Source organism: Salmo trutta, unplaced genomic scaffold (assembly GCF_901001165.1).
Source record: "Salmo trutta unplaced genomic scaffold, fSalTru1.1, whole genome shotgun sequence".
In the NCBI taxonomy this organism is placed as follows: Eukaryota; Metazoa; Chordata; class Actinopteri; order Salmoniformes; family Salmonidae; genus Salmo; species Salmo trutta.
Window position 1 is genome coordinate 298,874 of NW_021822681.1, and position 18,925 is coordinate 317,798.

At 46.6% G+C, this 18,925-nt stretch overlaps 1 protein-coding gene across 1 annotated transcript in view; it reads left to right on the plus strand.

Moving 5' to 3' along the window:
* Positions 1–4,186: 4,186 nt before the first annotated feature.
* plod3 (procollagen-lysine, 2-oxoglutarate 5-dioxygenase 3) overlaps positions 4,187–18,925 on the plus strand; it is an 80,283-nt gene continuing 65,544 nt past the window's right edge. The window contains exons 1-7 of the mRNA XM_029744587.1: positions 4,187–4,420; positions 11,068–11,159; positions 11,877–12,013; positions 12,690–12,853; positions 13,689–13,801; positions 16,280–16,343; positions 16,797–16,894. Coding sequence (XP_029600447.1) covers positions 4,330–4,420; positions 11,068–11,159; positions 11,877–12,013; positions 12,690–12,853; positions 13,689–13,801; positions 16,280–16,343; positions 16,797–16,894 — 759 coding nt within the window. The 5' untranslated portion in view covers positions 4,187–4,329. The remainder of the gene's footprint in view (positions 4,421–11,067; positions 11,160–11,876; positions 12,014–12,689; positions 12,854–13,688; positions 13,802–16,279; positions 16,344–16,796; positions 16,895–18,925) is intronic.

Here is an 18,925-nt window from a genome sequence, read left to right on the forward strand (position 1 = left end):
TCTGAGCAACACAGGACATACCAATCAGCTCTCTCTCTGAGCAACACAGGACATACCAATCAGCAGCAGTCTGGGATACAGCAGCAGTCTGTAATGGGATACAGCAGGAGAAGCAGTCTGTAATGGGATACAGCAGGAGAAGCAGTCTGTAATGGGATACAGCAGGAGAAGCAGTCTGTAATGGGATACAGCTGTAGAAGCAGTCTGTAATGGGATACAGCAGGAGTCTGTAATGGGATACAGCTGCAGTCTGTAATGGAATACAGCTGGAGAAGCAGTCTGTAATGGGATACAGCAGGAGAAGCAGTCTGTAATGGGATACAGCAGGAGAAGCCGTCTGTAATGGGATACAGCTGGAGAAGCAGTCTGTAATGGGATACAGCAGCAGTCTAATGGGATACAGCAGCAGTCTGTAATGGGATACAGCAGCAGTCTGTAATGGGATACAGCAGCAGTCTGTAATGGGATACAGCAGCAGTCTGTAATGGGATACAGCTGGAGAAGCAGTCTGTAATGGGATACAGCTGCAGTCTGTAATGGGATACAGCTGGAGAAGCAGTCTGTAATGGGATACAGCTGGAGAAGCAGTCTGTAATGGAATACAGCTGGAGAAGCAGTCTGTAATGGAATACAGCAGCAGTCTGTAATGGAATACAGCAGCAGTCTGTAATGGGATACAGCAGCAGTCTGTAATGGAATACAGCTGGAGAAGCAGTCTGTAATGGAATACAGCTGGAGAAGCAGTCTGTAATGGAATACAGCTGGAGAAGCAGTCTGTAATGGGATACAGCTGGAGAAGCAGTCTGTAATGGAATACAGCTGGAGAAGCAGTCTGTAATGGAATACAGCAGCAGTCTGTAATGGGATACAGCAGCAGTCTGTAATGGGATACAGCAGCAGTCTGTAATGGGATACAGCTGGAGAAGCAGTCTGTAATGGGATACAGCTGGAGAAGCAGTCTGTAATGGAATACAGCTGGAGAAGCAGTCTGTAATGGGATACAGCTGGAGAAGCAGTCTGTAATGGGATACAGCTGGAGAAGCAGTCTGTAATGGGATACAGCAGGAGAAGCAGTCTGTAATGGGATACAGCTGGAGAAGCAGTCTGTAATGGGATACAGCAGCAGTCTGTAATGGGATACAGCAGCAGTCTGTAATGGGATACAGCAGCAGTCTGTAATGGGATACAGCAGCAGTCTGTAATGGGATACAGCAGCAGTCTGTAATGGGATACAGCTGGAGAAGCAGTCTGTAATGGGATACAGCAGCAGTCTGTAATGGGATACAGCAGCAGTCTGTAATGGGATACAGCTGGAGAAGCAGTCTGTAATGGGATACAGCTGCAGTCTGTAATGGGATACAGCTGGAGAAGCAGTCTGTAATGGGATACAGCTGGAGAAGCAGTCTGTAATGGAATACAGCTGGAGAAGCAGTCTGTAATGGAATACAGCTGGAGAAGCAGTCTGTAATGGAATACAGCTGGAGAAGCAAGGTGAGTAATCACTGTTCTGATGTCCAGAAGTTATTTTCGTTCATAAGAGACGGTAGCAGCAACATTATGTACAAAATAAGTTACAAATAACGCGAAAAAACAAACAAAATAGCACAGTTGTTTAAGAGCCCATGAAACGGCAGCCCTCCCCTCTGGCGCCATCTTCAATGTTTAATGTAGGCTACGTGTGCCTTTTAAAAAAAACTATGTTTGTAGTTCTGTTCTTCAAATCAAAATTATTTATAAAGCCCTTCTTATATCAGCTGATATCTCAAAGTGCAGTACAGAAACCCAGCCTAAAACCCCAAACAGCAAGCAATGCAGGTGTAGAAGCACGGTGGCTAGGAAAAACTCCCTAGAAAGGCCAGAACCTAGGAAGAAACCTAGAGAGGAACCAGGCTATGAGGGGTGGCCAGTCCTCTTCTGGCTGTGCCGGGTGGAGATTATAACAGAACATGGCCAAGATGTTCAAATGTTCATAAATGACCAGCAGGGTCAAATAATAATAATCACAGTGGTTGTCGAGGGTGCAACAGGTCAGCACCTCAGCAGTAAATGTCAGTTGGCTTTTTCATAGCCGATTATTCAGAGTATCTCTACCGCTCCTGCTGTCTCTAGAGAGTTGAAAACAGCAGGTCTGGGACAGGTAGCACGTCCGGTGAACAGGTCAGGGTTCCATAGCCGCAGGCAGAACAGTTGAAACTAGAGCAGCAGCACGGCCAGGTGGACTGGGGACAGCAAGGAGTCATCATGCCAGGTAGTCCTGAGGCATGGTCCAAGGGCTCAGGTCCCCCGAGAGAGAGAGAGAGAGAGAGAGAGAGAGAGAGAGAGAAAGAGAGAAAGAGAGAATTAGAGAGAGCATACTTAAATTCACACAGGACACCGGATAAGACAGGAGAAATACTCCAGATATAACAGACTGACCCTAGCCCCCCGACACATAAACTCCTGCAGCATAAATACTGGAGGCTGAGACAGGAGGGGTCAGGAGACACTGTGGCCCCATCCGACGATACCCCCAGACAGGGCCAAACAGGAAGGATATAACCCCACCCACTTTGCCAAAGCACAGCCCCCACACCACTAGAGGGATATCTTCAAACCACCAACTTACTACCCTGAGACAAGGCTGAGTATAGCCCACGAAGATCTCCCCCATGGCACGAACCCGAGGGGGGCGCCAAACCCGGACAGGAAGATCACATCAGTGACTCACCCCTCCTAGGGACGGCATGGAAGAGCACCAGTAAGCCAGTGACTCAGCCCCTGTAATAGAGTTAGAGGCAGAGAATCCCAGTGTCTATTAATGTTCTGTATTATGTCATGTTTGGTGTGGATCCCAGGAAGAGAAGCTGCTGCTTTTCCAACAGCTAATGGGGATCCTAATTAAATACCAAATACTGTAGGTGAGAACAGAGGGACTCAGATTAGCCTGATAACACATGAAACCATGTTAGATCTTAAGACACGACCGCTGGAAATGACTAATAAGAACTGATTACACTTGACAAAAAAATTGTAATGAAAGTTAATAATTTTATAATTTAAGTAGAAGGGACCTTACATTTTTATATTGTTCAGAATATATAATACGATTTAGTTCTTAATAAAACACAAAACAGTTCTGTATTTAGACCTTAAAGAGATGCATAAGTCACTTAATTACTGTAAGAACTGAACACTGACATACTTTGAGTTGGGTTACTCCAAAGGTTCTGGGCTGTGTGTGTGTGTGTGTGTGTGTGTGTGTGTGTGTGTGTGTGTGTGTGTGTGTGTGTGTGTGTGTGTGTGTGTGTGTGTGTGTGTGTGTGTGTGTGTGTGTGTGTGTGTGTGTGTGTGTGTGTGTGTGTGTGTGTTTACATGTTAGTCATTTAGCAGACACTCTTTGAGTTGGGTTACTCCAAAGGTTCTGGGTAGTGGGTTTATCTGGAGATGGCTAACAGTAAAACCAACATTGGGAGACGTGTGAGAGACCAGCTTTAGGGAAATGTCTCTCTCTCCCTGAGGTCAGTCAGGTCTCATGTTGTTGAAGAGCCCTCAATGCTACTCAACTAGATAATAATATGAATATTATTATTATTTATAACATGAAATACTATCAGTCTTCTTACATATTAAACCTCATATTGATTATTAACTGACAGACACTGGTATTGTGCTGGGGATAATGAAAATGAGGTTGAAAAGTGGTGGAATTGCCCTTTAAGGTGATTTAATTTGTATCAATTGATAATAAATGTGATTGAATTCTATCGTTCCTATCAATGGAACTGAGTAGAGTATGACAGATTAAAGCTTCTACACTAGAGCTCCTAACTAAACACTATATACCTTATTACTAACTAACTAACTAACTAACTAACTAACTAACTAACTAAACATGAGCTATAAACTAACATCGTTACTGGGGGGTGTCGAGAGAGAGGGAGAGAGAGAGAGAGAGAGTCTCCCATCCTCTCCTCCCCCTCTTTCTGTCTGGGCGAGGAATTCCAACGACGTGGCAGAGAGATTCACGTTTCATTTCTTTTCAAGAACTTTCTGTGGCCTGGAGGCAGAGAGGGGGGTAAAATCACCGCTTCTGACTTCCATCTGTCCTGCTCCCATTGGCCCTCACTGCGTCCGTCTGGCGCTCTGATTGGGTGTCATCCCATCAATCACTCCTCTGCTGCTTCTCATTGTTCGAGCCGGGTTGAAAGAGGCGGGTTTAACGGTGTGTGTTGACAGGATTTCCCTCCTGCGCAGGGAGAATAATCTACATTACTAAAAGAGAGAGAGAGAGATTATACTGTAGTCTACAGTAGCCAAATTACACCACCGGGAAGTCTCACCACCAAGGCCATGGAGTCGAGTTGTATCGCCGTGGTCTGTGTGCTCCTGCTCGGCTGGATGCAGAGCAGCCTCGGAGCGGAACAGCGGGTCATCTCTCCAGGTAAACCCGGCTCTAGGCACCCCGGGCTCCGTCCAACACAGCCCGCTCAACACCGCTAGCTGGAGCTCCGTTAGCTGGATAAATGTATCGGTCCGGTAATATTGGCTTTATCTGATAGTGGCGGTGGTGAATAGCTTCAGTAAAGTAGCGGGAACATCTATCTATCAGACCCTGCGTTTATAACTGGCCTGGTCGGCAGGGGCCGGGGTGAGGGACCGGGGTGAGGGGCCGGGGTGAGGGACCGGGATGAGGGGCCGGGGTGAGGGACCGGGGTGAGGAGCCGGGGTGAGGGACCGGGGTGAGGGACCGGGATGAGGGGCCGGGGTGAGGAGCCGGGGTGAGGAGCCGGGGTGAGGGACCGGGGTGAGGAGCCGGGGTGAGGAGCCAGATAGCGGGGTAACTTTAGGGTAACGTCGTGGTGGTAGGAATGGGGGTCGCTAGCTGCTATTATGGGTATTATGGCATGGCTACTGGTACTGGTACTGAAGGGTATTATGGCATGGCTACTGGTACTGGTACTGAAGGGTATTATGGCATGGCTACTGGTACTGGTACTGGTACTGGTACTGGTACTGAAGGGTATTATGGCATGGCTACTGGTACTGGTACTGAAGGGTATTATGACATGGCTACTGGTACTGGTACTGGTACTGAAGGGTATTGTGGCATGGCTACTGGTACTGGTACTGGTACTGAAGGGTATTATGACATGGCTACTGGTACTGGTACTGAAGGGTATTATGACATGGCTACTGGTACTGGTACTGAAGGGTATTATGACATGGCTACTGGTACTGGTACTGGTACTGAAGGGTATTATGACATGGCTACTGGTACTGGTACTGAAGGGTATTATGACATGGCTACTGGTACTGGTACTGAAGGGTATTATGACATGGCTACTGGTACTGGTACTGGTACTGAAGGGTATTATGACATGGCTACTGGTACTGGTACTGAAGGGTATTATGACATGGCTACTGGTACTGGTACTGGTACTTAAGGGTATTATGGCATGGCTACTGGTACTGGTACTGAAGGGTATTATGGCATGGCTACTGGTACTGGTACTGAAGGGTATTATGGCATGGCTACTGGTACTGGTACTGAAGGGTATTATGGCATGGGTACTGGTACTGGTGGCTCAACCTGCTCTCAGCGCTAAACGTACTGCCAATGTAATAGCTGTTGGACAATATAATACCATTTTATAATATGCTACGAATTGCAATTGGTACGATATGAAACTAATTTGTAATACGTATAATATATTATTGATTTCAATTTGTTGTGGCTAACGTTAGCTAGCTAGGTGGCTAGCCCCTAGGTTATTAAGGGTTAGAGGAAGGGTTAGCTAGCTAGGAGGCTAGCCCCTAGGTTATTAAGGGTTAGAGGAAGGGTTAGCTAGCTAGGAGGCTAGCCCCTAGGTTATTAAGGGTTAGAGGAAGGGTTAGCTAGCTAGGAGGCTAGCCCCTAGGTTATTAAGGGTTAGAGGAAGGGTTAGCTAGCTAGGAGGCTAGCCCCTAGGTTATTAAGGGTTAGAGGAAGGGTTAGCTAGCTAGGAGGCTAGCCCCTAGGTTATTAAGGGTTAGGAGTTGGGTTAAACAGGTAAGGTTAGAGGAAGGGTTAGCTAGCTAGGAGGCTAGCCCCTAGGTTATTAAGGGTTAGGAGTTGGGTTAAACAGGTAAGGTTAGAGGAAGGGTTAGCTAGCTAGGAGGCTAGCCCCTAGGTTATTAAGGGTTAGGAGTTGGGTTAAAAAGTTAGGGTTAGAGGAAGGGTTAGCTAGCTAGGAGGCTAGCCCCTAGGTTATTAAGGGTTAGAGGAAGGGTTAAACAGGTAAGGTTAGAGGAAGGGTTAGCTAGCTAGTGTTAAAGTTACTTCAGTTCGTTTCTGGTAACAGAACAAAATAGCACATAGTAACTTCTGATTTAGCTGTACTTTAATTAATGCAAACACGTGTATGGTAAATGTGTCGTTCGTATACGGTCTCTCTGTGACACCTCGCAGGGCAAACAGGAAAGAGGGCGTCACATTCTATTGTTCTCTCTTTTATACTGAGAGATATTTCCTGCTCAATGCTGGCCTGTCCGAGGGAGGAGGAGCGTGGTTTATTCTTGCTCCTCCTGTCGTCGGCGTGCAGGCTGATCCCAGCGTCGTGACGCACTTCCTGTTGCCGGTTGTAGTTCTTCTCGTCTTCAGTTGATTTACTCGTATTTTATGTACTTAGCGTAGCTTCCCCAGTATATTATAAAGGTTATGCATACAAATAGCCAGTTCAACCCTAACACTAGGTGGCTAGCCCCTAGGTTATTAAGGGTTAGGAGTTGGGTTAAACAGGGTTAGGGTTAGAGGAAGGGTTAGCTAGCTAGGTGGCTAGCCCCTAGGTTATTAAGAGTTAGGAGTTGGGTTAAAAAGGTAAGGTTAGAGGAAGGGTTAGCTAGCTAGGTGGCTAGCCCCTAGGTTATTAAGGGTTAGGAGTTGGGTTAAAAAGTTAGGGTTAGGGTTAGAGGAAGGGTTAGCTAGCTAGGAGGCTAGCCCCTAGGTTATTAAGGGTTAGGAGTTGGGTTAAAAAGTTAGGGTTAGGGGTTAGGGTTAGCTAGCTAGGTGGCTAGCCCCTAGGTTATTAAGAGTTAGGAGTTGGGTTAAAAAGGTAAGGTTAGAGGAAGGGTTAGCTAACATGCTAAGTAGTTGAGATGAAAACAGGCAACATTTGGGCTGCTAGAGGTTCGAGTTATACTCCAGACCAACTACCCTCCTTAGGGTTTTTTAGCAGTAACCTACTGTCTTATTTATTGGACCTAATATATCCTACTAAACGGGTCCAAATGTAACCTAACATAAAGTAACAAGTACTAAATTGAGTGGCAGTGATGTTAGTAAAATATAATCCATTTTGCTCTGGGACGAGGTGGATAAGTCTAGTTACAGATGTACCGGTGTCCCCTGTATATAGCCTCCACATTGACTCTGTACCGTAATACCCTGTATATAGCCTCCACATTGACTCTGTACCGTAATACCCTGTATATAGCCTCCACATTGACTCTGTACCGTAATACCCTGTATATAGCCTCCACATTGACTCTGTACCGTAATACCCTGTATATAGCCTCCACATTGACTCTGTACCGTAATACCCTGTATATAGCCTCCACATTGACTCTGTACCGTAATACCCTGTATATAGCCTCCACGTTGACTCTGTACCGTAACACCCTGTATATAGCCTCCACATTGACTCTGTACCGTAACACCCTGTATATAGCCTCCACATTGACTCTGTACCGTAATACCCTGTATATAGCCTCCACATTGACTCTGTACCGTAATACCCTGTATATAGCCTCCACATTGACTCTGTACCGTAATACCCTGTATATAGCCTCCACATTGACTCTGTACCGTAATACCCTGTATATAGCCTCCACATTGACTCTGTACCGGTACCCCCTGTATATAGCCTCCACATTGACTCTGTACCGTAATACCCTGTATATAGCCTCCACATTGACTCTGTACCGTAATACCCTGTATATAGCCTCATTATTGTTATTTTATTGCCTAACTTTTTTTTTTTTTTACTTTAGTTTATTTAGTAAATATTTTGTTAACTGTATTTCTTTAACTGCATTGTTGGTTAAGGGCTTGTAAGTGAGCTTTTCGTGGTGAAGTCTACATCTGTTGTATTCGGCGCATGTGACAAATAAGATTTGATTTGTGATGTTTGGTCCAAGGAGGCCTTCAGCAGCTGGATGTGTTGACAACCAAAGATGCAGCTGTTGACTGTTACTGGGCTGAGGACAGACACACTACCGTTCAAAAGTTTGGGGTCACTTAGAAATGGCCTTGTGACTCTGGGATGCTGGCCTTCTAGGCAGAGTTGCAAATAAAAAGCCATATCTCAGACTGGCCAATAAAAATTAAAGGTTAAGACGGGCAAAAGAACACAGACACTGGACAGAGGAACTCTGCCTAGAAGGCCAGCATCCCGGAGTCGCCTCTTCACTGTTGATGTTGAGACTGGTGTTTTGCGGGTAATATTTAATGAAGCTGCCAGTTGTGGACTTGTGAGGCGTCTGTTTCTCAAACTAGACATTCTAATGTACTTGTCCTCTTGCTCAGTTGTGCACCGGGGCCTCCCACTCCTCTTTCTATTCTAGTTAGAGCCAGTTTGTGCTGTTCTGTGAAGGGAGTAGTACACAGCGTTGTACAAGATCTTTAGTTTCTTGGCAATTTCTCATGTGGAATAGCCTTCATTTCTCAGAACAAGAATAGACTGACGAGTTTCAGAAGAAAGTTCTTTGTTTCTGGCCATTTTGAGCCTGTAATCGAACTCACTAATGCTGATGCTCCAGATACTCAACTAGTCTAAAGAAGGACAGTTTTATTGCTTCTTTAATCAGGACTACAGTTTTCAGCTGTGCTAACATAATTGCAAAAGGGTTTTCCAATGATCAATTAGCCTTTTAAAATGATAAACTTGGATTAGCTAACACAACGTGCCATTGTAACACAGGAGTGATGGTTGCTGATAATGGGCCTCTGTACGCCTATGTAGATATTCCATAAAAAATCTGCCGTTTCCAGCTGCAATAGTAATTTACAACATTAACAATGTCTACACTGTATTTCTGATCAATTTGATGTTATGAACCCCCCCTAACCCTGCCTGAACCCCCCCTAACCCCCCCTAATCCTGCCTGAACCCCCCCTAACCCTGCCTGAACCCCCCCAACCCCCCTTAACCCTGCCTGAACCCCCCCTAACCCTGCCTGAAACCCCCCTAACCCCCCCTAACCCTGCCTGAACCCCCCCTAACCCCCCTAACCCTGCCTGAACCCCCCCTAACCCTACCTTAACCCCCCTAACCCTGCCTGAACCCTCCCTAACCCTGCCTGAACCCCCTTAAACCCCCCTAACCCTGCCTGAACCCCCCTAACCCTGCCTGAACCCCCACTAACCCCCCTAACCCTGCCTGAACCCCCCTAACCCTGCCTGAACCCCCCCTAACCCTGCCTGAACCCCCCCTAACCCTGCCTGAACCCCCCTAACCCTGCCTGAACCCCCCCTAACCCTGCCTGAACCCCCACTAACCCCCCTAACCCTGCCTGAACCCCCCTAACCCTTCCTGAACCCCCACTAACCCCCCTAACCCTGCCTGAACCCCCCCTAACCCCCCCTAACCCTGCCTGAACCCCCCCTAACCCTGCCTGAACCCCCCCTAACCCTGCCTGAACACCCCCTAACCCCCCCTAACCCTGCCTGAACCCCCCTAACCCCCCCTAACCCTGCCTGAACCCCCCCTAACCCTGCCTTAACCCCCCTAACCCTGCCTGAACCCCCCCTAACCCTGCCTGAACCCCCTTAAACCCCCCTAACCCTGCCTGAACCCCCACTAACCCCTCCTAACCCTGCCTGAACCCCCCTAACCCTTCCTGAACCCCCACTAACCCCCCTAACCCTGCCTGAACCCCCCCTAACCCCCCCTAACCCTGCCTGAACCCCCCCTAACCCCCCTAACCCTGCCTGAACCCCCCTAACCCCCCCTAACCCTGCCTGAACCCCCCCTAACCCCCCCTAACCCTGCCTGAACCCCCCCTAACCCTACCTGAACCCCCCCTAACCCCCCTAAACCTACCTGAACCCCCCCTAACCCTGCCTGAACCCCCCTAACCCCCCCTAACCCTGCCTGAACCCCCCCTAACCCCCCTAACCCTGCCTGAACCCCCCTAACCCTACCTGAACCCCCCCTAACCCCCCTAAACCTGCCTGAACCCCTCCTAACCACCCCTAAACCTTCCTGAATCCCCCCCTAACCCTGCCTGAACCCCCCCCAACCCTGCCTGAACCCCCCCTAACCCCCCCTAACCCTGCCTGACAATTCAAAAGGGAAAATAAATAAACATAAATATGGGTTGTATTTACAATGGTGTTTGTTCTTCACTGGTTGACCTTTTCTTGTGGCAACAGGTCACACATCTTGCTGCTGTGATGCCACTCTGTGGTATTTCACCCAGTAGATATGGGAGTTTATCAAGATTAGATTTGTTTTCTAATTCTTTGTGTGTCTGTGTAATCTGAGGGAAATATGTGTCTCTAATATGGTCCTACATTTGGCAGGAGGTTAGGAAGTGCAGCTCAGTTTCCACCTCATTTTGTGGGCAGTGTTGCACATAGCCTGTCTTCTCTTGAGAGCCAGGTCTGCCTACGGTGGCCTTTCTCAATAGCAAGGCTATGCTCACTGAGTCTGTACATAGTCAAAGCTTTCCTTAAGTTTGGGTCAGTCACAGTGGTCAGGTATTCTGCCTCTGTATACTCTCTGTTTAGGGACAAATAACATTCTAGTTTGCTCTGTTTTTTGTTAAATTATTTTGAATGTGTCAAGTAATTATCTACAGTTTTCTCATGATTTGGTTCGGTCTAATTGTGTTGCTTTTCCCTCCCTCCCTCTCTCCCTCTCTCCCTCCCTCTCTCCCTCCCTCCTCTCTCTTCCCTCCCCTCCCTCCCCTCTCTCCCTCCCCTCTCTCTCCCTCCCTCCCTCCCCCACTCCCCTCTCTCTCCCCTCCCTCCCCTCCCTCCCCTCCCCTCCCCTCTCTTCCCTCCCTCTCTCCCTCCCCTCTCTCTCCCTCCCTCCCTCTCTCCTATAGAGAATCTCTTGGTAATAACAGTAGCTACGGAGGACACTGATGGCTTCACCCGCTTTATGAGAACCAGCAAAGAGTTCAACTATACTGTTAAGGTACACACACACACGCACACACGCACGCACACACGCACACACACACACGCCATCAGACACACACACACACACACCATCACACACACACACACCATCACACACACACACACCATCACACACACACACACACACACACACATACCATCACACACACACCATCACACACACACACACCATCACACACACACACCATCACTGGAAAATAACTGTTTCTCTTTCATGTTCATTTTGTTGTCTGTGTGATGGTGTGTGTGATGGTGTCTGTGTGATGGTGTGTGTGTGTGTGTGATGGGGTGGGGATGTGTGTGTGTGTGTGTGTGTGGTGATGAAATGTGATGGTGTGTGTGTGTGTGATGGTGTGTGTGTGTGATGGTGTGTGTGTGATGGTGTGTGTGTGTGTGTGTGTGTGTGATGGTGTGTGTGTGATGGGGTGGGGATGTGTGTGTGTGTGTGGTGATGGTATGTGATGGTGTGTGTGTGTGTGATGGTGTGTGATGGTGTGTGTGTGGTGATGGTGTGTGTGTGATTGTGTGTGTGTGTGATGGTGTGTGTGGTGATGGTGTGTGTGGTGATGGTGTGTGTGTGATGGTGTGTGATGGTGTGTGGGTGTGATGGTGTGTGTGTGTGTGTGATGGGGTGTGTGTGTGTGTGTGTGATGGTGTGTGTGTGGTGGTGGTGTGTGTGTGTGTGTGTGATGGTGTGTGTGTGTGTGTGTAGGTGCTGGGTCTAGGTGAGCAGTGGAAGGGAGGAGATGTGGCCCGGACTGTAGGAGGAGGCCAGAAGGTTCGCTGGCTGAAGACAGAACTCCTCAAACACTCTGCCAAGAAGGACATGGTCATCATGTTTGTGGACAGGTGGGTCTACACTACCAGGTCTACACCAGCAGGTCTACACCAGCAGGTCTACACCAGCAGGTCTACACCAACATGTCTACACCAGCAGGTCTACACCAACATGTCTACACCAACATGTCTACACCAACATGTCTACACCAGCAGGTCTACACCAGCAGGTCTACACCAGCAGGTCTACACCAGCAGGTCTACACCAGCAGGTCTACACCAGCAGGTCTACACTAGCAGGTCTACACCAGCAGGTCTACACCAGCAGGTCTACACTAGCAGGTCTACACCAGCAGGTCTACACTAGCAGGTCTACACTAGCAGGTCTACACTAGCAGGTCTACACCAGCAGGTCTACACCAGCAGGTCTACACCAGCAGGTCTACACTAGCAGGTCTACACCAGCAGGTCTACACTAGCAGGTCTACACCAGCAGGTCTACACCAGCAGGTCTACACTACACTCTGTCCTTCCCTCTCTTCCTGTCCTCTCTCCTGAGACCTCTGCTATCTCTCTCTCTGTGTGTATTTGTGTTGGGGGGGGGGGGGGGGGCTGTTTGATCAGCTGTTTGTGGTTGGCTGTTGCCCCGACAACGTGTAGCCCCGCCCTCTGCTTGATCTAATATGACGTTGGCTGGTGGGCCCTGGAATGACGATGGTGATGACGAAGGCTCCCTCTTCCTCTGTAGTTATGATGTAATCCTAGCCAGCGGTCCAGAAGAGTTGTTGTGGAAGTTTTCCAGACTGGGTCATCGGATGGTGTTTTCTGCCGAGGGTTTCTGTTGGCCCGACCAGAAACTGGCCCCCAAATACCCCGCTGTCCACACCGGGAAGAGATACCTCAACTCTGGAGGTAAAACACACACACACACACACACACACACACACACACGCCATCACACACACACACACACACACACACACACACACACACACGCCATCACACACACACACACACACACACACACACACACGCCATCACACACACGCCATCACACACACACACACACACACACACACACACACACACACTCACACACACACACACCATCACACACACACACTACACACCATCACACACTACACACACACACACACACTACACACACACACACACACACACACACACACACACATACACACACACACACACACACACACACACACCATTACACACACACACACACACACACACACACACACACACACACCATCACACACACACACACACACACACCATCACACACACACACACACACACACACACACCATCACACACACACACACACACACACTACACACCATCACACACACACACACACACACACACACACACACACACACACACACACACACACACACCACTACACACTATTACACACTATTACACACCACTAATACACACCACTACACACCACTACACACCATTACACACTACTACACACCACTACACACCATTACACACCACTACACATCATTACACACTACTTCACACTACTACACACCATTACACACTACTACACACCACTACACACCATTACACACCACTACACATCATTACACACCACTACACACCATTACACACTACTACACACTACTACACACTGGTCTGTCTGTCTGTGAAGGCTTTATAGGGTATGCTGTAGTTAGCAGTAGATTAACCCTGCTGTGTCTGTCTGTCTGTGAAGGGTTTATAGGCTATGCTCCAGAGCTCAGTGAGATAGTTCAACAGTGGAAACATAAAGACAACGATGATGACCAACTCTTCTACACTAAGATCTACCTGGACAAAGTACAACGGGTTAGTATGACCTTTAACCTCTCACACTAAGCTCGACCTGGACAAAGTACTACGGGTTAGTATGACCTTTAACCTCTCACACTAAGATCTACCTGGACAAAGTACTTCGGGTTAGTATGACCTCTAACCTCTCACACTAAGATCTACAGTTGAAGTCGGAAGTTTACATACACCTTACAGCCAAATACATTTCAACTCAGTTTTTCACAATTCCTGACATTTAATCCTTGTAAAATATTCTCTTTTAGGTAATTTAGGATCACCACTTTATTTTAAGAATGTGAAATGTCAGAATAATAGTAGAGAGAATGATTTATTTCAGCTTTTATTTCTTTCGTCACATTCCCAGTGGGTCAGAAGTTTACATAAACTCAATTAGTATTTGGTAGCATTGCCTTTAAATTGTTTAACTTGGGTCAAACATTTCAGGTAGCCTTCCACAAGCTTCCCACAATAAGTTGGGTGAATTTTGGCCCATTCCTCCTGACAGAGCTGGTGTAACTGAGTCAGGTTTGTAGGCCTCCTTGCTCGCACACGCTTTTTCAGTTCTGCCCACACATTTTCTATGTGATTGAGGTCAGGGCTTTGTGATGGCCACTCCAATACCTTGACTTTGTTGTCCTTAAGCCATTTTGCCACAACTTTGGAAGTATGCTTGGGGTCATTGTCCACTTGGAAGACCCATTTGTGACCAACGTTTTAACTTCCTGACTGATGTCTTGAGATGTTGCTTCAATATATCCACCTAATTTCCTCCCTCATGATGCCATCTATTTTGTGAAGTACACCAGTCCCTCCAGCAGCAAAGCACCCCCACAACATGATGCTGCCACCCCCGTGCTTCACGGTTGGGATGGTGTTCTACGGCTTGCAAGCCTCCCCCTTTTTCCTCCAAACATAACGATGGTCATTATGGCCAAACAGTTCTATTTTTGTTTCATCAGACCAGAGGACATTTCTCCAAAAAGTACCATCTTTGTCTCCATGTGCAGTTGCAAACCGTAGTCTGGCTTTTTTATGGCAGTTTTGGAACAGTGGCTTCTTCCTTGCTGAGCGGCCTTTCAGGTTATGTCGATATAGGACTCGTTTTACTGTGGATATAGACACTTTTGTACCTGTTTCCTCCAGCATCTTCACAAGGTCCTTTGCTGTTGTTCTGGGATTTATTTGCACTTTTTGCACCAAAGTACGTTCATCTCTAGGAGACAGAACGCGTCTCCTTCCTGAGCGGTATGACGCTGCGTGGTCCCATGTTGTCTACAATTTTTATCTGAGGTCTTGGCTGATTTCTTTTTATTTTCCCATGATGTCAAGCAAAGAGGCACTGAGTTTGAAGGTAGGCCTTGAAATACATCCACAGGTACACCTCTGACTCAAATGATGTCAATTAGCCTATCAGAAGCTTCTAAAGCCTTGACATAATTTTCTGGAATTTTCCAAGCTGTTTAAAGTCACAGTCACCTTAGTGTATGTAAACTTCTGACCCACTGGAATTGTGATACAGTGAATTATAAGTTAAATAATTTGTCTGAAAACATCTGTTGGAAAAATGACTTGTGTCATGCACAAAGTAGACGTCCTAACCGACTTGCCAAAGCTATAGTTTGTTAACAAGAAATTTGTGGAGTGACTGAAAAAACAAGTTTTAATGACTCCAACCTAAGTGTATGTAAACTTCCGACTTCAACTGTACCTGGACAAAGTACAACTGGTTAGTATGACCTTTAACCTCTCACACTAAGATCTACCTGGACAAAGTACAACGGGTTAGTATGACCTTTAACCTCTCACGATAAGATCTACCTGGACAAAGTTCAACGGGTTAGTATGACCTCTAACCTCTTAGACTATATATACAAAAGTATGTGGACACCCTATTGGGACCCGTGGGATGAATTGTAACGCCGACTGTGAGCCAGGCCTAATCGCCCAACATCAGTGCCCGACCTCACTAATGCTCTTGGGGCTGAATGGAAGCAATGTTCCATCATCTAGTGGAAAGCCTTCCCTGAAGAGTGGAGGCTGTTATAGCAGCAAAGGGGGGACCAACTCCATATTAATGACTTCCCAGAAGAGTGGAGGCTGTTATAGCAGCAAAGGGGGGACCAACTCCATATTAAAGCCTTCCCAGAAGAGTGGAGGCTGTTATAACAGCAAAGGGGGGTCCAACTCCATATTAATGACTTCCCTGAAGAGTAGAGGCTGTTATAACAGCAAAGGGGGGACCAACTCCATATTAATAACCATGATTTTGGAAGGAGATGTTTGACGAGCAGGTGTCCACATACTTTTGGTTATGTAGTGTATAACTGGACAAAGTACAACTGGTTAATAATGTTTAATCTCAATTTGTATTGTTTATTTAACCTTTATTTAACCAGGTAGGCTAGTTGAGAACAAGTTCTCAAACAACAACGTTGAAGTAACATTGTTGTAATGTTTTAGTAAAGTTGTTGTTGTGGTAATGTTATTTTTCAGACCAAGTACAACATGACTCTGGACCATCGCTCTAGAATCTTCCAGAACCTCAACGGAGCCATTGGTGAGATACACACACACACACACACACACACACACACACACACACACACACACACACACACACACACACACACACACACCTAGTACTCCCACTGCTTAGAACCCCAATTCTGCCTCCATCTTCTCTGTGTTGTCTGAAATGTGTTTAACTAACCTACATGTTATTTTCTCCCTACACACCTAAACACACACACACACACACACACACACACACACACACACCTAAACACACACACACACACATACCTACACACATACCTAAATATACACACACACACCAAAACACACACACACATACTTACACACACACCTAAACATCTAAACACACACACATACCTACACACACACACACACACACACACACACACACACACATACCTACACACACACACACACACACACACACACATACCTACACACACACACACCTAAACATCTAAACACACACACACAGAGGAGGTGGTGCTGAAGTTTGAGAAGGCTCGTGTCCGTGCGAGGAACGTGGCCTATGACACACTTCCTGTTATTATCCATGGCAACGGACCCACCAAGGTAACCAATCCTGACACAGCATCAGAACTTTGGGTCAAACTGGGTAGTGGACTATATATGGAGGGTTGGGTAGTGGACTATATATGGAGGGTTGGGTAGTGGACTATATATGGAGGGTTGGGTAGTGGACTATATATGGAGGGTTGGGTAGTGGACTATATATGGAGGGTTGGGTAGTGGACTATATATGGAGGGTTGGGTAGTGGACTATATATGGAGGGTTGGGTAGTGGACTATATATGGAGGGTTGGGTAGTGGACTATATATGGAGTATGTTGGGTAGTGGACTATATATGGAGGGTTGGGTAGTGGACTATATATGGAGGGTTGGGTAGTGGACTATATATGGAGGGTTGGGTAGTGGACTATATATGGAGGGTTGGGTAGTGGACTATATATGGAGGGTTGGGTAGTGGACTATATATGTAGTGTTGGGTAGTGAACTATATATGGAGGGTTGGGTAGTGGACTATATATGGAGGGTTGGGTAGTGGACTATATATGGAGGGTTGGGTAGTGGACTATATATGGAGGGTTGGGTAGTGGACTATATATGGAGGGTTGGGTAGTGGACTATATATGGGGGTTGGGTAGTGGACTATATATGGAGGGTTGGGTAGTGGACTATATATGGAGTATGTAGGGTTGGGTAGTGGACTATATATGGAGGGTTGGGTAGTGGACTATATATGGAGGGTTGGGTAGTGGACTATATATGGAGGGTTGGGTAGTGGACTATATATGGAGGGTTGGGTAGTGGACTATATATGGAGGGTTGGGTAGTGGACTATATATGGAGGGTTGGGTAGTGGACTATATATGGAGGGTTGGGTAGTGGACTATATATGGAGGGTTGGGTAGTGGACTATATATGGAGGGTTGGGTAGTGGACTATATATGGAGGGTTGGGTAGTGGACTATATATGGAGGGTTGGATAGTGGACTATATATGGAGGGTTGGGTAGTGGACTATATATGGAGGGTTGGGTAGTGGACTATATATGGAGGGTTGGGTAGTGGACTATATATGGAGGGTTGGGTAGTGGACTATATATGGAGGGTTGGGTAGTGGACTATATATGGAGGGTTGGGTAGTGGACTATATATGGAGGGTTGGGTAGTGGACTATATATGGAGGGTTGGGTAGTGGACTATATATGGAGGGTTGGGTAGTGGACTATATATGGAGGGTTGGGTAGTGGACTATATATGGGGGGTTGGGTAGTGGACTATATATGGAGGGTTGGGTAGTGGACTATATATGGAGGGTTGGGTAGTGGACTATATATGGAGGGTTGGGTAGTGGACTATATATGGAGGGTTGGGTAGTGGACTATATATGGAGGGTTGGGTAGTGGACTATATATGGAGGGTTGGGTAGTGGACTATATATGGGGGGTTGGGTAGTGGACTATATATGGAGGGTTGGGTAGTGGACTATATATGGAGGGTTATATGTATGTGTATATATATATATATATATATATATATATATATATATATATATATATATATATAGTATATGTAGTATATATGGAGGGTTGGGTAGTGGACTATATATGGAGGGTTGGGTAGTGGACTATATATGGAGGGTTATATATATGTATATATATAGTATATATAGTATATGTAGTATATATGGACTATATGTAGGGTTGGGTAGTGGACTATATATGGAGGGGTATATATATGTGTATATATAGTTTATATAGTATATATGGACTATATGTGGAACAGACTTTAACCCTTTGACGTGTTCGGTCGCTGATCCTTGCTGAATGGTCCCTGTAACATTCCATCCCATGTGATTGGTTCTGTCGCTGCCGTTCCAATGATGCAACAAACGTCTCTGAAAAGCATCTAAGCAATGTTTTGTCCTGATGGGAAATTAAGGTCTTCAACTCTATTCCTCAATTTCACCTTTTTATTGGAAACGATAAATGCGAACTCCATCATCCAAGCATTAACTGCCAACCTTATTCCGTAAATCTAAAAAGTAAAAGATAAGTTAGTAACCTAACAGCTAGACTT